The following is a 22030-nucleotide window of genomic DNA, read 5'->3' as shown; positions in this document are numbered from 1 at the left end:
CCTTTCCTTCACCCCCTAACCCCTTACATTGCTTCATTTCTTTCATGGCCCTATCCCTACCTAAAATCACATTTCTACTTTTTGCTCTGTTCTCCCACTGGAGTGAAGCTTCTTGAGGGCAGGGACTTATCTGTTATGTTTATTACTATGTCCTCAAACTCAGCCCAGGGCCTGAGACAGAGTGCTCAGGAAATCCTGAATAGAACCTGACTCTTGCTTCACAAGGCTTATAGATCATTCCATATACTTTTAGCAGTTCTGTGATACTCCGTTTTTTTCTTTTAACTTGATATGATGAGATTTCCCTGGAGGAGGGCATAGCCATCCACTCCAGGCAAGTTGCCTGGAGAATCCCCATGGACAAGGAGCCTGGCGGGCTTCAGTGCACAGGGTGGCACAGAGTTGGACATGACTGAAGCGACTGAGCACGCACAAGCATGATGAGATTTAATTTTAATATTATTTTTTTTGCCATGTCACATGGCATACAGGATCTTTGTTCCCCGACCAGGAATGGAACCTGTGCCCTTTGCAGTGGGAACGTGGAGTCCTATCTACAAAACCACCAGGGAATTCTCCTGTGATACGCCTGGTCAAAACATTTTTTCCCCTCTTTGGGAAAATGAGCCTCACTTCTTCCTTCTTGATGTCTTGCTTTGGAGTCAGCCCCATGGTTCCTTGGGGGCTGGACCAGAAGGGCATTGATGAAGTGGAGAGGCTGGCAGGCTCTGAAAGAGTGTTCTGGGGTTTGTGTGTCCGGCTCAGGAATGCCCACTTACTCTGCTGTAGACAGAAAGGAACCATCGAAGGTCACTGCTTGGGGAACAAAATGTTGCTTGTCACCTCCCAGGTCTGGACAGGAGCTGGCCATACCCAATATTCACCTGGAATCCTACTGACCACAAGAGGGCAGCAGTGACCAGTCCCCTCTGTTCCTTCTGAAGGTAGAGGTGGTTTCAGGGTCAAGGCCCTACAATTGATTGCTTTTTTAAAAAGAGGGGGTGGTGGGCATAAATGGACAATACCTCAATTAAAAAAAATTTTTTTTACAACTTCCCTGGTGGTACAGTGGATAGGAATCTGCCTGCCAACGCAGGGGACATGGGTTCAATTCTTGATCCAGGAAAATCCAGCATGCCTGGGAGCAAGTAAGCCCACGTGTGGCAACTGCTGAGCCCATGCTCTAGGGCCCATGAGCTGCAACTCCTGAGCCTGTGTGCCACAACTACTGAAGCTCACGTGCATTGATTCTGTGCTTCTCAACAGAAGAAACCACCAAAATGAGATGCCTGTGCACAGGAAGAAAGAGTAACCCTGATCTGCTGCAACTAGAGAGGGCCGGTGTGCGGCAATGAAGACCCAGTACAGGCGAAACAATAAATTAATAAATAAAATTTAAAAGGGGGGTTTTCTACCACCCCTGTTTCCCCAAAGCCGACCTGGGATACTGGTGAGCTAGCTTCTTTTTTGGGAAGCCTGCTCTCCCACTCATGGCCGTCGAGCACTTGGAATCTGCCCAGGATCCACTGGCATTATCACCGGTGACCTGGCTCGGGAAGCCACGGGGAAGTCACAGCCTGGTGGCCAGCCTGGCAAAACCAACTGCAGCTTCCAATCCTGAGTGACCAGCAGCAGCCACCAGGCTTCCTTCCAAGGCACAAGCTCATCAGAGACCCCTCCTCTCCCCTTCCCTCTCCAAGACTAAGCAGACTGCAACCTGCAGAGACAGCTGGGCTTTTAATATGAAAACAGAAAAATACCAAGAAGGAAGTTGAGAGAACCCCACCCTTTACATTCCAAGCCACACAAGAGCCTTCCTGATGTCCCATAACCCTTGCCTTGTACCAAGTGGAAAATAATCTCCAAGCAACAAGTAAAAAAAGGCGGGGTGGGGGGGTGGGGAGGTGGGGTGGGGGGGTAATGTCAACGAAGGTCTATTCTCACAGCTTAATAAACGTTCAGTGCCTCTCCCTAACCTGTCCTCATTTTCTGTGCCTCTCTCACTGCTTCTTCTTTTTTAAAAAATATTTATTTATTTATTTGGCTGTGCCAGGTCTTAGTTGCAGCACACAGGATCCTTAGTTGCGGCATGTGGGATCTGGTTTCCTGATCAGGGATTGAACCTAGGCCCCCTGCATTGGGAGTGCAGAGTTTTAGCCACTAGATCACCAGGGAAGTCCCTCTTGCTGCTTCTCTTCAATTAACTCACAATATCAGGCATAAGTCAGTTTCTGAGGGTCATCACGGCAAAAAAGAAGAAGAAGGGGAAGGAGAGGAAGAAGTGGAAGAAGGGGAAGAGGAAGGAGGAAAAAGAAAAGAAAGAAAACAACAACCAAAAAAATCTGACTGTTTTGGGCCCACTTAGTGGAAGGGTTGAGGAGGAAATGTTCATTTAATTGAGTCAGGCTGGAATGTTACACCAGTAAAAAAACATCACAAAATTGGCCAGAATTTCACGTTTATTTGCTAAATACATACAAGCATTGTGGCTGGCACTGGGAGCCAAGTCATTGGACATAGTTTCCATCTTTGAGCTCACACTGTCACAGCAGGAGCCACGGTGGGATGTGATGGGGTCCTGGGGTGGGGGGCTGTGGAATGAGGAGGCAGGAGCCTAGGGAAGGCTGAGCCTCAATGGATGAGGTTGCCAGGGGGCCCACCCAAACTTTTTTTCCTGTCTTCCCATGGGTACCCTCACTAATGCAGTAAAACTATGTCAAGCACCTACTATATATCCGGCTCTGTGATATCACCAGGAGTCCCAAGGTGAACAAGACAGCTATGATCCTCACCCTCATGGAGTTCTTCGTTTAACTTCAGAGACAGATATGAAGTAAATCATTTAACAATTAACAAATATGATCAGTGCTATGCAGAACAAGTACGGTTGTGTAAGCGTGTATAACATGGAAGCCCAACTGAGCTGGGGCTGGGGGGGGTGGTGCTGCTCTGCGAAAGTGATGTGTGAACTGAGAGTTAGGCAGGAGGAACGCGAGAAGAGTCTGAAGTGAGAAGTGAGAAGAGGCTGGGTGAAGGCAGTAAACCAGGAAGGAGCCATGCAAGTGAAAAGGCTGGTCACCTCAGGAAGGAAGGTGGGACATTTCTAGAAGAGTCTAGGAGGAAAACAGGGGCCCAGTTTTGCAGATTTTAGAAGGCATATTAAGGAATTTGGTTGTTAGTCAAAGGCCCTGGGGTTTGCAGGAGCAAGGTAGTGACACAGATGAGATTTGCTCTGGCAGGAGAATTAAAAGCTGACAGGATTCCAGGGAAGGCAAGGCAAGGTTCTGGGGAGGAGGGCGTGGTCTGAGGTCTCTGAGGACATCCAGGCACAGGTGGGTATGACAGCCTGGAGTGTTACTAGGTCCTGAGATGACCATTGCTCCAAATTTAGATCAGATGTTCTCTTCCAGGGGAGGAAACTAACAGGGGCTGGTGGGAACTGGGACATGTGATGATTACAAGGCCTCACCTCTGTGGCTTTCCTGGTGCATCCCTAAGTGGGTCTTTACCACAAGCCTGCCCAGGAGGCAGGAAAGGGCCCATGTTCAAGATAGGGAAAGTGAGGCTTACGGAGGGGCAGTGACTTGCCCAGAAACACACAGCGAAATTCAGGTAGAGGTAGGCTGGTACCAGGCACCCCAAGTCCAGTCCTGGGCCCTCTGCATATGGGCTGCACCTCAATCTCCACCACTTCCGTCCTCATCTTCTGGACAGGCATCATTCTTCTGGAGGGGCTCCAGGCAGCTTGGGTCCTTGAACTCTTTCTCCATCTCCGGCTGCCCAGCATCTTCTCCAGGGATTTCACTAGAAGCATCTACATTGGCCTCCATCTTCTCCTTCAGGTTCCGTTTGAAGAAACCAACCTGCAGGAAGACAACACTGGAGTGAACAAAGAGTCCGCAGAGCCCTAACTTCTGTTCATGCTTCACGTCCCAACTCAAAGGCCGCCTCTCTTGAGAGGCCTTCCTGGACTTCCCCAGCCTAGGTCAGGCTCCTCTGTTACAGGCCGCAGAGCATGTTCGCGTCTGTCTGCTGTAGAGACTGGGAGCATCTCAGAGGCATGGACCATGTGTGTGGTCTGCGCCTCTGTACCCCAGTGCCTGGCCCTCAGTACGTGTGAAATTCCTTCTTCTCCCTGGGTACCCAGGTCTGGCTTTGCCAGTGCTTGTTGAGGGATGGGGGCAAGTCTTGCTTGCTCTTTGGGCCTCAGTGGGCTTATCTGTAGAAGGAGGAGTAGGCTGAGGCCCTTCTGGCTTTAACACCCTCTCGTCTTGGTGTTCTGCTCCCTGACTCCACTCAATTCTGCTTTCCACAGCCTGGTTGGGTGTCTGTTCTTCCCAGAAGTTCTTACCTTGTACAGAGCTATGAAAATCAGGAGGAGCAACAACAGCCCCCCAATTCCACTCAGCACGTAGAGATAGAGCATCTCTTTCTCATATACAAGGTCCACCTTCATGACGACCTGTGGGAGAGGAGAGACAGAAATGCGGGGAGGAAGCTCTTCCCATCCTGGATGCAATGTGTGAATCTGGTCTCAGACCCTAGGTCTTAGCTTTTCCCATCTGGACTGTGTCACGCAGAGCGCGGGGCTCCAGCCCAGACCCTCCCTCTCTAGTACATCTCCCACCACAGCCACTGGAATGAACTGGCAAACCTGCACCTCGGGCCCCCCCTTAAGCCCTTAAAAGGCTTCGCTCAGCCCCAGGATGAGATGCCAGAATCCCAGCTCATAGCCTGCCGGAATCTGGCTTCTGTTTACTTTTTCAGCTAACCCTTCCCTTCTGCTCTGAGCTCTCTGCTCTTATTTTTATTTTTCCTTTATTTTGGCCATGCAGCCCAGCCTGTGGACTCTTCAGTTCCTAGACCTGGGGTCGAACCTGCGCCCCCTGCATCGGCTGCGCCGTCTTAACCACTGGACTGTCAGCGGAGTCCCTGAGCTTCCTGCTCTTAAACCCACCTTGCCTGCTCCCTCAAAGCTGGGCCCTGCACGTGCTCCTCTCTCTGCCCGGGGTGCCTTCCCATCATGCCCTGTCTGCGAGGTGGGGGGCCCCTTGGCTGAGCTGCCGTCAAACACATCCTGACCTTATGGTTGGTCTGTCTGCCCCAGCGGTGGTGGGGAGCTGCGCCAAGGCCCGTGCCTCTGGCTGAGAAGAGTTTCTTACGGCGCTAAAGCCCCAACTTTCTCCTCCATGGCTTCCCACACTCCCAGCTTCCGCTCTCCTAGCTCTGCCCTGGGGCTCCTCCCGCCCCTCTGCTCTCCCCTGTTCCCGGGTCTCCTGAGGAGGCAGAGATACCTGGGCCATGGAGGCGTTGCTGCCATAGAGGTGAAAGTGCTTGCTGCTGTTGAAGGAAATGGAGAGGGAGCTGCAGAGGCTCAACGTGGAGGAGGCCTGTGGGAGGCAGGGGTGCAGGAGGGGCAGACATCAGGCCAGAGGGAAGGAGGACTCAGGACCCCCTGACCTCTGCCCCCCAGCGCAACTCAAGGGGCAGAGGCAGCGGAAGGGTCCTGGTGGGCACGCTGTCTCTACCCCATTCTCTCCTGGAGTGTCCTAATGTGCCGCTCGTTACTGTGGGAAGGAGGTTTTTCCTACACAGAACTTGTAAGAACCATCTGTGAGTGAGTGAGTGATAGTCACTCAGTGGTGCCTGACTCTTTGAGACCCCATGGACTGTAGCCCGCCAGGCTCCTCTGTCCATGGAATTTTCCAGGCGAGAACACTGGAGTGGGTTGCCATGCCCTCCTCCAGGAGATCTTCCCGACCCAGGGATTGAATCCGGGTCTCCTACATCACAGGCAGATTCTTTACCATCTGAGCCACCAGGGAAGCCCTGAGAACCATCTATCGGCCCATGAAAACAGTACTGCAAATTTTAAACAAATCTTGGTCCTCTTTCATCTGCAACTGTGTAAATGTGGGGACATTTCCTCAAGACAGAACAAAAAAAGGCAGGTCTGCTGGGAGAACCCACCCCCAACTCTTGAGCCCATCCCCCCAACCATTTGGGGTCTGTGGTCAGCGGGTGCTTGCTACCTCGATCTTCCCCCTCAGCTCCACCTTCCCGATCACTTGGACAAGGATCTCCTGTCTGAAGTCAACTGGGCAGCGGAACTCGGCTCCAAACGAGCAAGGCTGACACGAAGAAGGAAAGCAGAGGGTCAGGGAGGTCTCTTCCCACCTGCCCCCTGCCCAGCCCCTGCCCCAGTTGCTGAGGTCATGGCTGGTACCTCAGCCACATCCGATGGACTCTCCAGATTTTGGGGGCTGCAGTTGACTGGAGGCTCCTGAGAAGGACAAGGCAGGGTCTTCAGTTAGTCCAGAGCTGAGAGGATGCCAGCCCCTTGAGCCCAGATCCGTTATTCCTCCCTACCTCTCAGATACCACCTTGTCTCCCAGTTCTCCCCTCTTGGTTCTTGGCAGCTTCAATCAGTCTCACTCCCATCCCTACCCATCTGTCGCCCCTAGTTCCCCGTCAGGAGCTCCCCCTCCCAGATCTGGGCGCCCTCCCCTGCTCTGGGCTGACTCACCATCTGTATACTCCACTCGTGGGTGATGAGCCCCTCACTGTGCAGCCGTGGTATCCTAACCAAGGCCTCCAGCGGGGGCACGTTGTTGTAGTTAGTAGGCTGGATCCTCACCTGGTACAGAGGACAAGGGACTGCAGAGCCCTGAATGCCACCCCAATTGCCACCCCAGATCCAACCCTCCTTGGCTGGAGCCCAAGAACCCCCTCTTCATTAGGCAGCGGGCCATGGTCAATTACACCCTTAGAGCCTGGGTTCCGTGTGCTTCTCTGCTTCCTCCATGTGGCTAACCCTTGCCCATCCTGCAAGATACTGCTCAGACATCCCTGAAGGTCTGGCTGACTCCCTGACAGCACTTTTGTTCCCCAGCAAGATGGTAAACCATCTGCTTGTGTGTGTGGTATCCCCCCTAGACTGTGAGCTGCGTGAGGGCAGGAGCCAGAGGTCATTTCACATGCACTTCCCTACAGCCATGACACAGTACCCAGCACGTAACCAGCCTCGCAAGAAGTTATTTTCTGAATGAGTGAAAGAGGAAGGACGTTTAACACGGACAGATGCAAAAATTATTTGCACAATGCAGGTTGGCAAGGACATTCTGGCAAGTGCACTGCATTTATTTAAGAAACATTTCCGGGACCGGAGATCTAGCAGCAACTGGAGCAGCATGGCCAAGCCTTGTGGGGTGCGCCTGAGCGGGGAAGCCCGCCAACAGGTGGATGTCTTCAGGCAAAATCTTTTCCAGGAGGCTGAGGAATTTCTCTACAGATTCTTGCCTCAGAAAATCATATACCTTAATCAGCTCTTGCAAGAGGACTCTTTCAATGTGACTGACCTGAATTCTCTCCGGGCCCCACTGGACATCCCCATTCCAGAACCCCCACCCAAGGATGATGAGATGGAAACAGATAAGCAGGAGAAGAAAGAAGTCCCCAGGTGCGGCTTTCTCCCTGGGAATGAGAAGGTTCTGGTCTTGCTTGCCCTGGTTAAGCCAGAAGTCTGGACTCTCAAAGAAAAATGCATTCTGGTGATCACATGGATCTAACATCTGATCCCCAAAATTGAGGATGGAAATGACTTTGGGGTGGCAATCCAGGAAAAGGTGTTGGAGAGGGTAAATGCAGTCAAGACCAAAGTGGGAGCCTTCCAGACTACTGTTTCCAAGTACTTCTCAGAACGTGGGGATGCTGTGGCCAAGGCCTCTAAGGAGACCCATGTAACGGATTACCGGGCCCTGGTACACGAACGAGATGAGGCAGTCTATGGGGAGCTCAGGGCCATGGTGCTGGACCTGAGGGCCTTCTATGCTGAGCTGTACCATATTATCAGCAGCAACCTGGAGAAAACTGTCAACCCAAAGGGTGAAGAGAAGCCATCTATGTACTAAGCCCAGGGTTAGAAGGGAAATAAATGACCTATAATTTGTTTAGAAAAAAAAAAAGAAAGAAACATTTCCTGGGAGTTCCCAGGTGGCTTAGTGTTTAGGATTCCAGGCTTTCACTGCTGTGGCCCAAGTTCAATCCCTGGCTGGGGAACTGAGATCCTATAAGCAGTGCCTTGAGGCAAACGCAAAAACAGTCAAACAAACAAAAACCCAGATTCTCTCTGAAAGACATGAATCAGATTCTGTACCTAACTGAGATCACAATTAGCAGATCAAATGTCTACATAATCAAATCTTAAAATAAATGTGAATTTTCTATTTCAAAAAACCAAAAAAGCAATACAACATTGTGAATCAATTATGCATGAGTGTGTGCTAAGTTTTGGACCCTATGGACTGTAGGCTGCCAGGCTCCTCTGTTCATGGGGATTCTCCAGGCAAGAATACTGGAGTGGGTTGCCATGCCCTCCTCTAGGGGATCTTCCCAACCCAGGGATCTAACCTGTATTTTTTTTTTTTTTAACCTGTATCTTTTATGTCTCCTGCATTGTCAGGTGGGTTCTTTACCACTAGTGCCACCTGGGAAGCCCATATCAATCATACTTCAGTAAAACAAATACAAAAACCACAAACCAGTGACTTCCCTGGTGGTTCAGTGGTTATGACTACGCCTTCCAATGTAAGGGCTGCAGGTTGATCCCAGGTCAGGGAGTTAAGATCCCACATGCCTCAGGGCCAAAAAGCCAAAGCATAAAGAACAGAAGCCATATTGTCACAAATTCAATAAAGACTAAAAATGATCCATATCAAAAAAAATTTTTTTAATATAAAAAACTAATCAAAAACTAGGTTCTTTCTCAAGGTACTTGGGTTCTAGAGTTCAATAAATTCAATAAAGACTAAAAATGGTCCATATCAAAAAATTTTTTTTTAATATAAAAAACTAATCAAAAAACTAGGTTCTTTCTCAAGGTACTTGGGTTCTAGAGTTCTGTGATTCCAGAAATAATTTATCCAGGGGTGGAAAGGAGCCGATGAGTATGCTGTCACTGGGAGTGTTTTAGGAAAGGATCACAGAAGATGGAGGACTGGGGTCCTTTAGGGACAGGATCTAGCTGGTCTCTGCTGCATACTTAGTTCTTAGGATGGGGCTGCACCTCTAAGGACTCTTTCACGTTGAGGTTCATACCTGGTAGATGTGCTTGACATACTGGGTCTTGGGACTCTCGGGGGTAAAACTGATATACAGCGTGGAGTTTTCCTGGCTGTGGAGAGAGAGGAGCAGCTGGAGATGGTGGAGAAGACAGCAAATCAGTCACGCGGGGACTCCGGGGCCAAGGGAAGCCTTGGAGTTGCCCTCCACTGTTCTAGAAATGACGCAGGCTCGGTCTCACATCATCCTGACGCTGCTCTGCTGTTGCCCTGTGGAACTTCAGGCTCACGGAAGGGGTCAGTCTTACTCAGAGTCCTGCAGTGGGGGACCAGGGCTGGATCACAGAGGGGTGACCTTTGGAGCTGTGTTCTCCCCACTAGACGCCACTTCGCTGGGGCCTCCATTGTCCTCTGGACCCCACTGCTCATCTCCTAGAGAACTACACCCGCCTCTGGACCACTCCCCACTCCATCCTTCTAATGACCTTCCTAATCTTGTCATGCATCTCCTCTGAATCCATCAATGGTTCCCTGGTGCCCACAACGAGTCAGGTCCAGTGTTCCCCCGTAGCCAGACCTGCTTGTTTCCTGGTCTGCCTGCTGACTGCTCCCCGCTCATACCTGCCACCTCTGGGCCTGCCCACTCCTTGCTCCCCGGATCAGCCCCACTGTTTGCTGCCTCCATGTTGTCCACTACACTTGTCTCTCTGATAACCACAGATACCTTCCTCCCTGGCCCATATCTGAACGACTTCCACCCGCATCCTCCAGACCCTAGTTCAAGCCCCTGTTCCCCACCAACCCTTCCTTCCAAGTCTCCTCCAATCCACAGCATCTTTCCTGACTCTAATTCCATATCACACCTCAGACAACATCATTGTGTGTGGCATTTATGTTCAAAAGCACCAGGGACGCCAGCTCAGACACCATCCTCGTCCTTAGCTCACTCAGACGACTTAAAAATGCCACTTCCCTTTTCTGGCTTCCTCCCCTTTTTGGTCAAGGGTAAATGAGAAAATCCAACAAGTGAGCCCCATGGGTCCTTCCTACCACCACATTCTGACACTTACTTACTCTGCGTGTACATGAGTTTGGGCTCTCCTACCTGACCATAAAGTCTCTGTGGGCAAGGGTCACGGTGAAAACTTTTCCTTTTTTTGAAAACTTTTCTATCTCTTCTAGCTCTGCTGGCCCCGGGGAAGAGGGAATCTAGCACAGCTGGAGGTAGTAAAGAGCTTGGCTGGGGTTTGAAGTCGGACAGACTCAAGTTCAGATCCTGGGGTCAGTACTTTCTAGTGGTCCACTCTGGGCAAGTTCCTCCCTTCTCTGGGCCTTGTGGTTCATAAGTAAATGGGACAGAGGCAAACGGCTGCCCCACGAGGTATCAAAAGCTCCTGGGAAAGTCCCCAGCTGTGCATCGCAGCTGGTGTAGAAGGTGACACCAGGTCAGTAAGTTTCCATGTGACTCAGAACTCTCCGAGGGCCTTCGCTCCACTGAGTGCTGAAATCTGCTGGGGTTGTGGCTGGAATCAGTTCTCATCACCCCTGGGCCTCTAGGAGGTGGAGGGAGGGGCGGCCCTGGGAGGAAGGCTGGGGCCCTGGGTGGGGAGGCCGAGGCGGGAGGAGAAGGCGGGGTGGCTGCTCAGGACTCACTCCTTGGTGAGGATGTTGATGGGGTACATGACGGGGATGCTGGCAGTGACCGAGTTGTCCTCCAGGAGGCTTAAGTCCTCATTGTTGCTGCAGGGGGCAGGACAGAGGGCAGTGTTAGGAGACGGCTTGGCCAGGACCGTGAGACAGTCTGAGGCCAAGGGCAGGTGGAGACGTGGGTGGGGGTCTGCTCACCAGCTCACACTGGCCTCCAGCTCGATAAAATCCCCCCAAGAGTCTTTCTGCAGCGTATGAAACATCACCTGGATATCAACCTGGCAGGAGAGGAGAGGGGTGTGAAGAAGGAGGGGGCCTGCGCCTCAGGGGACTGCCTTGGCCCCTCACAGCCCCGTGCCCCCACTGCCATAGTCATCGGAACCTCCCTGGGCTGGGTGCTTCATCCCCACTGTAGAGATGGGGATACCAAGGTTCCAAGTGATTAAGTCGTGTGTGTACGGTCACAGTACAGATGACCCAACCCTGGGTTTCTCCGATTCCAAAGTCCAGCCTCTCAAACATGACACAGGACACCTCTGCACACACTCTCTTGGGGGTAAGGGGTGGGGTACACCCGGCCTTGTCAGTCACCTTCCCCTCCCCTCCTGAACTTAGAGCCCCCGGCCCCTGGGCTCCTGGGGGCCAGAGGCACTCACCACGCTGTCTGCTCCAAAGATGGGCGAGCTCACGTTGCAGGAGAGGGCCCTGCTCTGGAGCGTGATCTCCTCAGGAAGCTCCTCGCAGCCCACAGGTACATGGCTGTGGGGCTGGGGGTGAGACGAGAGAGAAGGAGCTTTTTAGTGGGCAAGGCTAAGGGTTCCCCAGAGGCCACTAACCTCTCAGGGCCCACCTCCTCCCTGCCAGGGCACATGTAGAGAATGGTGGGGCCAAAGAATCAGGGATTCAGTACAAAGATGTTCACTGCAGTGACTTCCCTGGTGGTCCAGCATTTAAGAATCCTCCTGCCAATGCTGGAGACGTGGGTTCGATCCCTGGTCCGGGAAGATCCCACTTGCGGAGGGGAAATGAAGCCCGTGCATCGCAACTACTGAGCTGGCGCTCTAGAGCCCATGTGTCTCAACTACTGAAGCACGTGTGCCCTAGAGCCCAGGATCCACAACAAGAGAAGTCACCGCAGTGAGAAGCCTGAGCACCACAACTAGAGAGTAGCCCCTGTCTGCCGCAACTAGAGGAAGTCCACACACAGCAATGAAGACCCAGTGCAGCCAAAAAAATAAATAAAAAATTTAAAAAGATGTTCCTAAATGTATGGCTGAATCCCTTCACTATTCTCCTGAAACTACCATAATGTTCATTGGCTATACCCCAATACAAAAAAAAAAAAAGTTTAAAGTTTGGGGAAAAAAAATAAAGGTACAGGAAAATTTTAAAAAAAAAAGTACTTAAAAAAATGATGTCCACTGTAATGCTATTTATCCTAGGGAAAAACTGGAAGCGATCAAACAAGCCAAAGAGATAGGAATGGTTCCGTGAATTGAGGTACAATCACAGCAGACTTAAAATGCTGCTACATCCACACATTCAGCAACCATTTCCAAAATGCACTTGATCCTGGACTAAACAGAACAAAACCCTTTATCTTCATGACTATTTTGGAAGGGACAGATTTCAGCTTAGATTGGAAAGAAAGTTAGACAGGAAATAAGGGTTCAGCAAGTCGAGTGACTTTCCCAGTCTCATAACTAGGTCACCTTGGCAGGAATCTGGTAGGAACTTGAACACAGGTCTGTTTAACTCCAGATCTCAAGTTCTTAATCACTCCACTACGTGTCCCTTGAGGAAGCATTCAGAACTTCCATCGTGGTCCAACGGTTAAGAACCTGCCTGCCAATGCAGGGGACACGGGTTCCAACGCTGGTCCAGGAAGATTCCACATGTGGAGGAGAAACTCAACCCATGCACTGCCACTACTGAAGCGTGCACGCCCTAGAGCCCATGCTCCGCAACAAAAGAAGCCACTGCAACGAGAAGCCTGAGCACTGCCCCAAAGAGGAGTGTCTGCTCTCCGCAACTAGAGAAAAACCCATGCGCACCAACAAAGACCCAACGCAGCTTTTAAAAAAAAATAAACAAAAATTTTCAAAAAGAAGCAGTGAATGTCGCTGTATAAGAATAATTCGAGGGTCCACCCACAGATGAACAAATCAGCAAAATGTTCTACATCCTCGTGATAAAATATTAGCCTTAAACAGGAATGAAATTCATACGCTATCCCAGGGATGAACCTCAAAAACATTAGGCAAAGGTGAAGAACATTATACTAAGTGATATAAAACACAAAAGGACAAATAGTGTATGACTCAAGGTATATAAAATATCTAGAGATGGCCAAGTCATTGAGACAGAAAACAGATTAAAGGTTACCAGTGGCAGAGAGAGGGGAATGGGATTTATTGCTTGTGGGTACAGAATTTTTTTTTGAGCTGATGGAAAAGTTTTTCAGATAGATAGTGGGGATAGTTGCATGAACTGTGAGTGTACTTTTTTCTTGTTGTACACCTTCCACTTATACAGTGCTTTCTGTCAATTATATCTCAATAAAACTGGAGTAAAAAAAAAAAAAAAACCAGGCCATTCCTCGAAAACATGTTGGTCACATTTAGGAGGAGGGTGGCTCCATCTCCCTGAATCTGTGAACATCTTCTTGGTCCCCAGGTCCTTCAGCCTCTGTCACGCTCTCCATCTCATGCGACCTTCTCTCTAATCCCCTGACATCCCCAGCTTCACCTCTTTTTTTTTTTTTATTGTAGCGATTTTTGCCATACATTGACATGAACCAGCTTCACCTCTTGTTGGCAAATCTGATGCTCACAGAGCATGAATCTGGTATCTCACAGTTCATGGGTGGCCATCAGGCTGAGAACCCAGACGTGGTCTGAAGACTTCCACCCACATCTTCAGGCTGTCCTGGCCACCTGGGGCCCCAGGAGGCTGCAGATGCTGCAGGACTAGTCTGGCACCTGGTCTGTGGGCAGGCCCTGCCCTCTCACTCACCTTCAGCATCTCCACTTTGCGGAATGAGAGTCCATGGGGGAAGATCAGGATGACCTGGACCCAGTAAGCATCTTCTGCTGTGTTCCTCAGTGTCAACCTCACAGAGAGACTGGCAGAGGGGGTTAGACGCAGGATTTTGGATCTGAGGGGAAATCAGGGCAAAGTTATGGGAGTCCATGAAAGAAACAGGGTCAGAGGTGGAGGCTTTCAGAACTGAGGGATCCGGTAGGTCAAAAAAAAGAAACAGCAAAATATGCTCCTATGCACAGGCTTTAAGTTTTGCTATCTCCTCTATTCTTGATAGGAGGGCTGCAATGAACTAGCATTTCTCAGAGGAGGAATCTAAGGCCCAGATGACAAATAAGAGTCAGTGTCCACGGAGGTCTTCTGACCATCACTTCATACAAATACTATTTATTTCTTTTCTTTTAAAAAATATTTATATATTTATATATTTTTGGCTGCATCATTTCTTGGTTGTGGCATGCGGGCTTAGTTGCCCTGAGGCACGTGGGATCTTAGTTCCCTGACCAGGGATTGAACCCTCATCCCCTGTATTGCAAGGCGGACTCTTAACCACTGGACCACCAGGGAAATGCACCCTGCATTCCTTCTATAGCCAGGAGCTGCCTTGGGAAAACACTGAGTGAAACAGGAGGGCCCGGGGGTGGGAAGCCTTACAGACCCCATGTCGGAGAAGGTCAGCTTCAGGTCTGCCTCACAAGTCTTGTCCTCTCCACAGTTCTTCTCAAAAGGAATCTGAAAGGCCAAGAAGAAAGGACCTGGAGCCTCAGGTCCCCACACCCAGGAGGGCTGGCCCCCCACCTCTCTGTCTGCCCCCCTGCCCCTCTTACCTCCTTGGTCTCCGAGTGTGGTGAGGGTTTCAGGATGGGCGGGATGTCCCTGCCCTGCTGAGCATGGAGGAGGGGGACACAGGATAGGGTGGTTGAGGCAGCAGAACTGACGGAGGAGAGCTGGAGCGGCTCAGAGCCGGGGCTCAGCTCGGGGGGCTGTGATTGCGTCCCTCCCAGGAGCCAAAGCCTTCCCACTGTGGGCCCAAACCTCCCAACTCAGCCCAAGGCCGTCTGTGCCGCCCGCCTCTGGAAGCAGCTCCTTGAGGGAGGCTCAGCATGTGTGTCCACTTCCCATCCTGGCCGGGAGATCTGGGCCTTGACCATGTACTCCCCTAGTTTCCCCCAGCCCAACATCTCTGCTCACAGGAACACCTGGCTGCACAGCCTCTAGGCTCTTCTGCTGGGGAATAGCTCTTCCTGGAGTCCCACTTTCCTTCTAGAATAGCTCTCCAGCTCTTATCAGATCAAGGCCAGTTTTTTCAATGTTTCTAGAATTTCTGCTCTGGACCAGACTCCCATGCATGCATGCTCAGTCGCTTCAGTCATGTCCGACTCTCTGTGACCCTGTGAACCGTAGCCCTCTAAGCTCCTCTGTCCATGGGATTCTCCAGGCAAGAATACTGGAGTGGGTTGTGATTTTGCCCTTCAGGGGATCTTCCAGACCCAGGGATCAAACCCGAGTCTCTTACGTCTCCTGCCTTGGCAGGTGGGTTCTTTACCACCAGCACCACCTGGGAAGCCCCCAGACCCTCCAAACCAGAGAATAAAACAGACACCCTGCCCTTCCTCTCAATCTGGTGAGAGAAACGGCCAGGCACCCTCAAGTGTGAGGGTGGGACAAGCACAGGATGTGTTTAGAGGGTGTAGAAGGGGACCCACCCATGCTTGGAGATCAGGGAAGCTTCCTGAAGGGATGGCATCACAATCAAAATATAAAGGATGATGAGGAGGGAGCCAGGTGAAGAGGATGGAGAGAGAGGAAGAAAGAACAATTTACACTGAGACCAAGGCAAGAGAGACTGCCCGTGTAAGGAGCAGAGAGGTGCTCAGACAGGCTGGGGTGCCACCTGTCAGGAGGTGTCCAGATGCAGGGTCCAGATTGCCCCTGGCCTTGCAATTCATATTAGGCAGTGGAGGGTAATGGGGTCACAGAGACATTTTATGGGTGATCAACTGCATGTTCTAGAGAAGACTCCAGCCTCCTCGACTTCTGAGCCACCTGCCAAGCAGCCTCTGACTCTTCCTTAAAGGCAGGGGTCCTGGCAGTCTCTGCTGAGGGCTTTAGCCTACCCTCAACATTCACACGCAGATTATTCCCACCACCCACCAGAAACCACAGAAACTCCAAAGGCGCATCGAGGGCCTCTGCCTTGCTCAGTTGTCCTGACAGAAGCTAAACCCACCTTCCCATTGTCTCCAGAATTAAAACCATGCCTCTCCTCCCCACAAAGTCCATTCATTCTGTGAGATCCAGAACCAATGACAGTTCCCCCAGGAAGCCTTTTCGACAACTGTGACCTCAGGTCTCTTTTTAACCCCGAGTTGCTGCCCCACAGTTTGCATTTTTTATTTTTAACTTAGCACCAGTGGGAGAAACTGCTGGTTTTCCCTATACATCCTGACTGAATGGCAGGTTGGGGAGTGGGGCACTGTCAAAAGCCACAAAAAAGAGTCACCATGCTTAGCAGTCACCATGCTCTGGCTCTGAAGGGGCCTCACAATGCTGGGACTCATTTCAGAGAAGAGACAGTCCTGGAGTAAGAGAGAACCTACTTGTGCTGGAGGGAAAAAAAAAAAAAAAATCCAGGGGTCTTGGCTGGTGGCTAAGTGGTGAAAAATCTTCTTGCCGGTGCAGGAGACAGGGGTTCGATTCCTGGTCCGGGAAGATCCCCCAGCCTTCGGAGCAACTAAGCCACAACTATTGAGCCTGTGGTCTAGAGCTTGGAAGCTGCAACTGCGGAGGCCCGTGCGCTCGCGGCCTGGAGCGCATGCTCTGCGGCAAGAGAAGCCACTGCAAAGAGAAGCCTGGGCACCACAGCTATAGAGTAGGCCCCACTCGCTGCAATTGGAGCGAAGCCTGTGCAGTGGCCAAGACCCAGCACAGCCATAAATAAAAAAATAAATAGCTTTGGCTGGGTCTGTAACCAACCAAGAATATTCCTTAAAAAAAAAAAAAAAATCCTCATCTTCAGGCTTCCAGGTCCAGGTTCCTTCCATCAGACCCTGCTCCCTTCCAACAGAAGCTAAACCAGCAGCTGAGTGAGTGTCAAGGATTTCAGAAGAGGAAATCAGGCTTTTGGCGCTGGGCGGGGAGCATGTGGTCAGGTAGACCAGGGTGGAGAGGGTTTTCCTCTTCTTTTCCATAACAAGGGCACCCCAGTGAGGCTCTGCGGGAACTCCCTGACCTCAGAGGAGTACCCTTGGGCAAGGCTGATCAAGGTGCCCTGTTCTTCCACAGATAAGGGATGGTCCTAGGCCTTCTGGTGGTCTCTCCCTGGAATTTGCATCTTTCAGAAATTTGCCTCCCCTTAGAAGCCTAATGGGGTTTCCCAGGTGGCCCAGGGGTAAAGAATCTGCCTGCCAATGCAAGAGATGTAGGTTCAATCCCTGAGCCGTGAAGACCCCCTGGAAGAGGAAATGGCAACCCACTTCAATATTCTGGCCTGGGAAATCCCATGGACAGAGGAGCCTGGCAGGTTATATAGTCCATAGCGTTGCAGAGTCAGATATGACTGAGCGAGAGAAGCCTAATGAAGTCTGAAGCTGATGCGCTGAGGGACTGGGAGAAGAATCACAGAAGAGACCATGCCCTGGGCAGTCCATCCATTATTTCTTCCTCTAGAGAGCCTCTAGAGCCTCTACCCACTCTGGTTCCCCATCTTGCCAACCCCAGGTTTCCAAATGTCTTTTAAGTACAAAACTCCCATAGACTCCTTCTTGCTTAAGTAAGCATATTTCATTTCTACTGCTTGAATCCAATATAATACAACCCTGCAGAATCGAATTTCTATTCTCCCCTGTTTACTATCATTTCCTCCAAATGATCTGTTCTTACCGCCCTTGGGTCCCTCGGTGTCCCTTCTTCCTCCCAGAGAGAGTAACTTAGGGAGACGTTGATGGGAGAGATGAGATCTTGAATGCATAACTGAGGGCAAAAAGAATACACCCCTTGTCATGAGTTTAACCTTTACCACACTTCCAGTGAAAGACACACCTTGTCCATACTTCATAAATGATGGAATTCCAGCAGCTAGTTGTCTGAAAACTTACCAGTCGTGGGAATACTTCTACTACACACCGGGTGTTTGTGAAATGCCCGACTTGCTTTTCTGCCGGTGTTCACCCCTCAGCCCCAGTGCCAAGGCGGATATCAGCCATCAACCACAGCACTTTTCCTCCCCGAGTCCTAACAGAAGCCCCCAGATCTTTGTCAGACTCCTCTAGGCAACAACTACCAAAGTGTGCACAAAGAAAAAATACTCTGGAACCACCAGAATATCTTAGGTCCTTGAGAACAGGAGTGGGTCTTAGTCTTTTTAAGAAATTAATTAATTTGGCCACCTTGGGTCTTAGTGGTAGCACCCAGGATCTTTACTTGTGGTATGTGGGATCTTAGTTCCCGGACCAAGGATTGAATCTGTGTCCCCTGCATTACAAGGGGGATTCTTCTTTTTTAAATTTATTTAATTGTGCACTTTATTCCTATTATTATTTTTTAATTGTTTATTGAATGATAATTGCTTTACAGAATTTTGTTGTTTTCTGTCAAACTTCAACATGAATCAGCCATGGGTATACATATACCCCCTCCCTTTTGAACCTCCCTCCCATCTCCCACCCCATCCCTCTCCTCTAGGTTAATACAGAGCTTCTGTTTGAGTTTTCTGAGCCATACAGCAAATTCCTGTTGGCTATCTATTTTGCATATGGTAATGTAAGTTTCCATGTTACTCTTTCCATACATCTCACCCTCTCCTCCCCTCTCCCCATGTCCATAAGTCTATTTTCTATGTCTGTTTCTCCATTGCTGCCCTGTAAATAAATTCCTCGGTACCATTTTTCTAGATTCTGTATATATGTGTTAGAATATGATATTTATCTTTCCCTTTCTGACTCACTTCACTCTGTATAATAGGTTCTAGGTTCATCCACCTCATCAGAACTGACTCAAATGTGTTCCTTTTTATGGCTGAGTAATATTCCACTGTGTATATGTACCACAACTTCTTTATCCATTCATCTGTTGATGAACATCTAGGTTGCTTCCATGTTCTAGCTATTGTAAATAGTGCTGCAATGAACAATGGGATACATGTGTCTGTTGCAATTTTGGTTTCCTCAGGGTATATGTCTGCAAGAGGGATTCCTAACCACTGGACCACGAGGGAAGTCCAGAATCTTGGTCTTTTATGTTATTATTAATACCAGTGCCTGACACTTCGGAGACATTCAGATTGTACTTAAGTAACGTTTTCCCCAACTCGCAGAGGTAGGTGTCATTACCCTCAAATTAAACACAAGGAAAATGAGGTATAAAAAGGTGACACAATTTCCCTAAGGACCAGAACTAGGGAGTGAACCCAGACCCTTCCAACTCCCAAGTCTAAAGTCTTTCCATGATGTCACAATGCCTTTTCTCTGGTAAATTTCTGTTTAAAATGTCTAAATTCTATGGTGGGGATTCTATGGTGGTATGAGACAGACAGGCTCTGAATGAAGTAAGTTTGTGAGCTGATAATTGTTGAAACCAGGAGATGGATGTTTGGAATTCCACTGAACTACTTTTTCTGCTTTTGTATGTCCAAAATTTCCCTTAATAAAAAATTAAAAACAAACTTACACACCAATTTTATACTCAGTCTCTTATGAAATTCTTAAGAGACCAGGATAAAATTTAGTATCAATCCTATTTCACATAGGATGGTTGTCAGCAAACTGAATTTGGATATTTTGGCAGTTATTTAAACTAATAATAACTTAAAAAAATTCTTTTGGGGATGGATGCTAATAATAAATGACCATGTATACCTGGAAAATAGTGACATACCACCATGCCTGAATATTCCATAGGACTACATATTCTCTAAGCCATTAAAAATAATCTGGGGATTTCTCTGGTGGTCCAGTGGTTAAGACTCTGAGTTTCCAATGCTGGGGGTGAGAGTTCGATCCCTGATTGATTGGGGAACTAAGATTCCCACATGCTGCTCAGTGTGGCTCCCCCCAAAATCAATAAATCTGAAAGCTAGACTGCAAATTGATATACAATATATGAAAAGAGTATGGGAAAAACGGTAAGTACTTTACAATTGTAGTCATGTCAAAAATGCCTGTGGACATGGATTAAGGACTCTAAGAAAACGTGCTGAAGGTATTGTTACTACTATGGTACTGAGAGGAAATGGTAGGACTGGGAGATCAAGGTGACCTGTGACCCTCGCTGGACAATGAAGGAGCTGAGCCTGGCACCGGGGCTGCCTCCCGCCGCGGTCAGCTCGTCCACCCCTCCCGGGCCCTGAGCAGCCTTGCTGGCTCCTCACCGGAAAGTGGAACCAGAACATAAAGCAGGACTTGACGGAGGTGACAGCTGTATTCCTAGTGAGTTCGTGTTTCCCTCCCGGGAACAACCCCCGGCTGCGGGTCCGATGGCCGTCCAGCTGCAGAGTGTAAGTGAGGTTGGCAACCAGATGCCCTGGGCAGGGTGGAAAGGCGAGAGGTGAGTGCTGGCGGATCCTGCGGCCAGGAGCTGGGATTTGGGGCCACCCGGAGGACAGCACTGACCTTGGAAGGTGGAGATGAGAGACTTGACCTGGAAACAAACCGTGATGTTAACGCCTTCCTTCTTCTGGTTGCTGGTGGAATAGGAGCACTCGACTTCATGCACTGGGATCTCAGCCGGGGAGAAGGACATGCTTGTGATGATGTCCACCACAGGCCGGGAGCTGCAGGGCAGGAAACAACCAACACTCTCCCTCAGCCTCAACTGCCACTCCCAATCAGACCTGGGGCTCCAGCAGAGTCCAGAGGACGTCCCTTCCCTACAGCAGACCTCGGTGCCACTGTCTCTTTGCAACAATAATAATAATGATCATTCATTAGGGCTTCCCATAATAATTCATCCTACCAGCCTTCCAACATATTTTCCACACAGAAGAGTGAGTTTTTACAGAGAGGTCAGGGAAATCCTTGGTGGCTCAGTGGTTAGGGCTCCAAGCTTTCACTGCCAAGGGCCCGGGTTTGATCCCTAGTTGGGGAACTAAGATATTGTACTACTTCAATGCCAAGTAATCTTGCAAGGATGCTCCATGATATTCAGAATAAAATCCAAACTTTTCACTGTCTGTGTCACCTGCCTCTCCAGTTTTACCACCTACCACACTGACCCTCTTTCAGTGCCTTATACATATCATACTTTTTTTTTTTAGTATTTTTTTAAAATATCTTGGCCCAGCATATTTATTTATTTTTACATTGTGGCCTCAAGGCACATGGGGTCTTAGTTCCCCAACCAGGGATCAAACCTGTACCCCTTGAAGTGGAAGCTTGGATTCTTAACCACTGGACCACCAGAGAAGTCTCGACATGTCATACTTTTGCCTTCCTTATAGCCTTGGCACCTCCTGGGCTTTTGACATAAAAAGCTCTTATCCCAGATTTCTGCAAGCCTGCTTCTTTCTTTCAAGTCCCAGATCCCCAAACAGGCCTTTCTTGGCCACCCAACTATAGTAGTTCTCCCCTGCTATTCTCTCTCACAGAACCCTGTTCATGTCCCTAGTGGCACTTATCACAATTGTAATTATCTATTTATTTTCATTTTTTATTATATGTGCCCCCATACACTCTCCAGTCAATGCCTGTTTCAGTACTGAAGACAGTAGGTGCTCAATAAATAAATATCTATTCACTATATAACATTACATGAGGCTTCCAGTGACTCTAAAACAGGTGTCAGGCAGGAAATGCCATCACCATTTCAAAGATGACTAAAACCTTGAGGTCCTGAGAAGCTAAGTGGCTGGGATAAGATGACCCAAGAAGTCAATAGCTATCTTCGACCTGAACCCAAATGACCAGGTTCTAAAGCCACCACATGCTTCAGTAGGAGGTTTTAGTGTCAGACAATTGTTGTTTAGTTACTAAGTTGTATCCAATTCTTTGAGAATCCATGGACTGCAGCCCACCAGGTTCCTCTGTCCATGGGATTTTCCAGGCAAGAATACTGGAGTGGGTTGCCATTTCCTTCTCCAGGGGATCTTTCCGACCCAGGGATCAAACCCGCATCTCCTGTGTTGGCAAGTGCATTCTTTACCACTGAGCCACCAGGGAAGCCGGTGTCAGACAGACGTGGGTTCAAACCCCAATCTGTCACTGGACAGCAGCTGTTGATCTGGAGTAAGACAAGAAGAACCAGACAAGAATAGGAGAACCAGGCTCACAGGCTTGGGCTGAAGACCA

At 49.5% G+C, this 22030-nt stretch overlaps 1 protein-coding gene and 1 pseudogene across 2 annotated transcripts in view; one reads left to right on the top strand and one right to left on the bottom strand.

Annotated features, from left to right (window-relative positions):
* Positions 1–2441: 2441 nt before the first annotated feature.
* Positions 2442–22030, bottom strand: part of ITGAL (integrin subunit alpha L) — a 43627-nt gene continuing 24038 nt past the window's right edge. Inside the window, exons 16-31 of one of the 2 annotated variants that reach the window (XM_043456204.1) lie at positions 20357–20517; positions 20116–20267; positions 17631–17720; positions 14576–14632; positions 14407–14480; positions 13722–13863; positions 11363–11473; positions 10905–10984; positions 10713–10799; positions 9097–9172; positions 6527–6637; positions 6227–6283; positions 6033–6131; positions 5295–5390; positions 4352–4462; positions 2442–3863 (exon numbers count right to left, since the gene is read on the bottom strand). In XM_043456204.1, the coding sequence (XP_043312139.1) occupies positions 3678–3863; positions 4352–4462; positions 5295–5390; positions 6033–6131; positions 6227–6283; positions 6527–6637; positions 9097–9172; positions 10713–10799; positions 10905–10984; positions 11363–11473; positions 13722–13863; positions 14407–14480; positions 14576–14632; positions 17631–17720; positions 20116–20267; positions 20357–20517 (1690 nt within the window). In that variant the 3' untranslated portion in view covers positions 2442–3677. The remainder of the gene's footprint in view (positions 3864–4351; positions 4463–5294; positions 5391–6032; positions 6132–6226; positions 6284–6526; positions 6638–9096; positions 9173–10712; positions 10800–10904; positions 10985–11362; positions 11474–13721; positions 13864–14406; positions 14481–14575; positions 14633–17630; positions 17721–20115; positions 20268–20356; positions 20518–22030) is intronic. The other variant, XM_043456205.1, reaches the window with a different exon arrangement.
* On the top strand, positions 6644–8274 carry LOC122433359 (annotated as a pseudogene).

Source organism: Cervus canadensis, chromosome 32 (genome assembly GCF_019320065.1).
Source record: "Cervus canadensis isolate Bull #8, Minnesota chromosome 32, ASM1932006v1, whole genome shotgun sequence".
NCBI lineage: Eukaryota > Metazoa > Chordata > Mammalia > Artiodactyla > Cervidae > Cervus > Cervus canadensis.
Note: the sequence above shows the minus strand (reverse complement) of the source record. Positions and strands in the feature narration are given on the sequence as shown.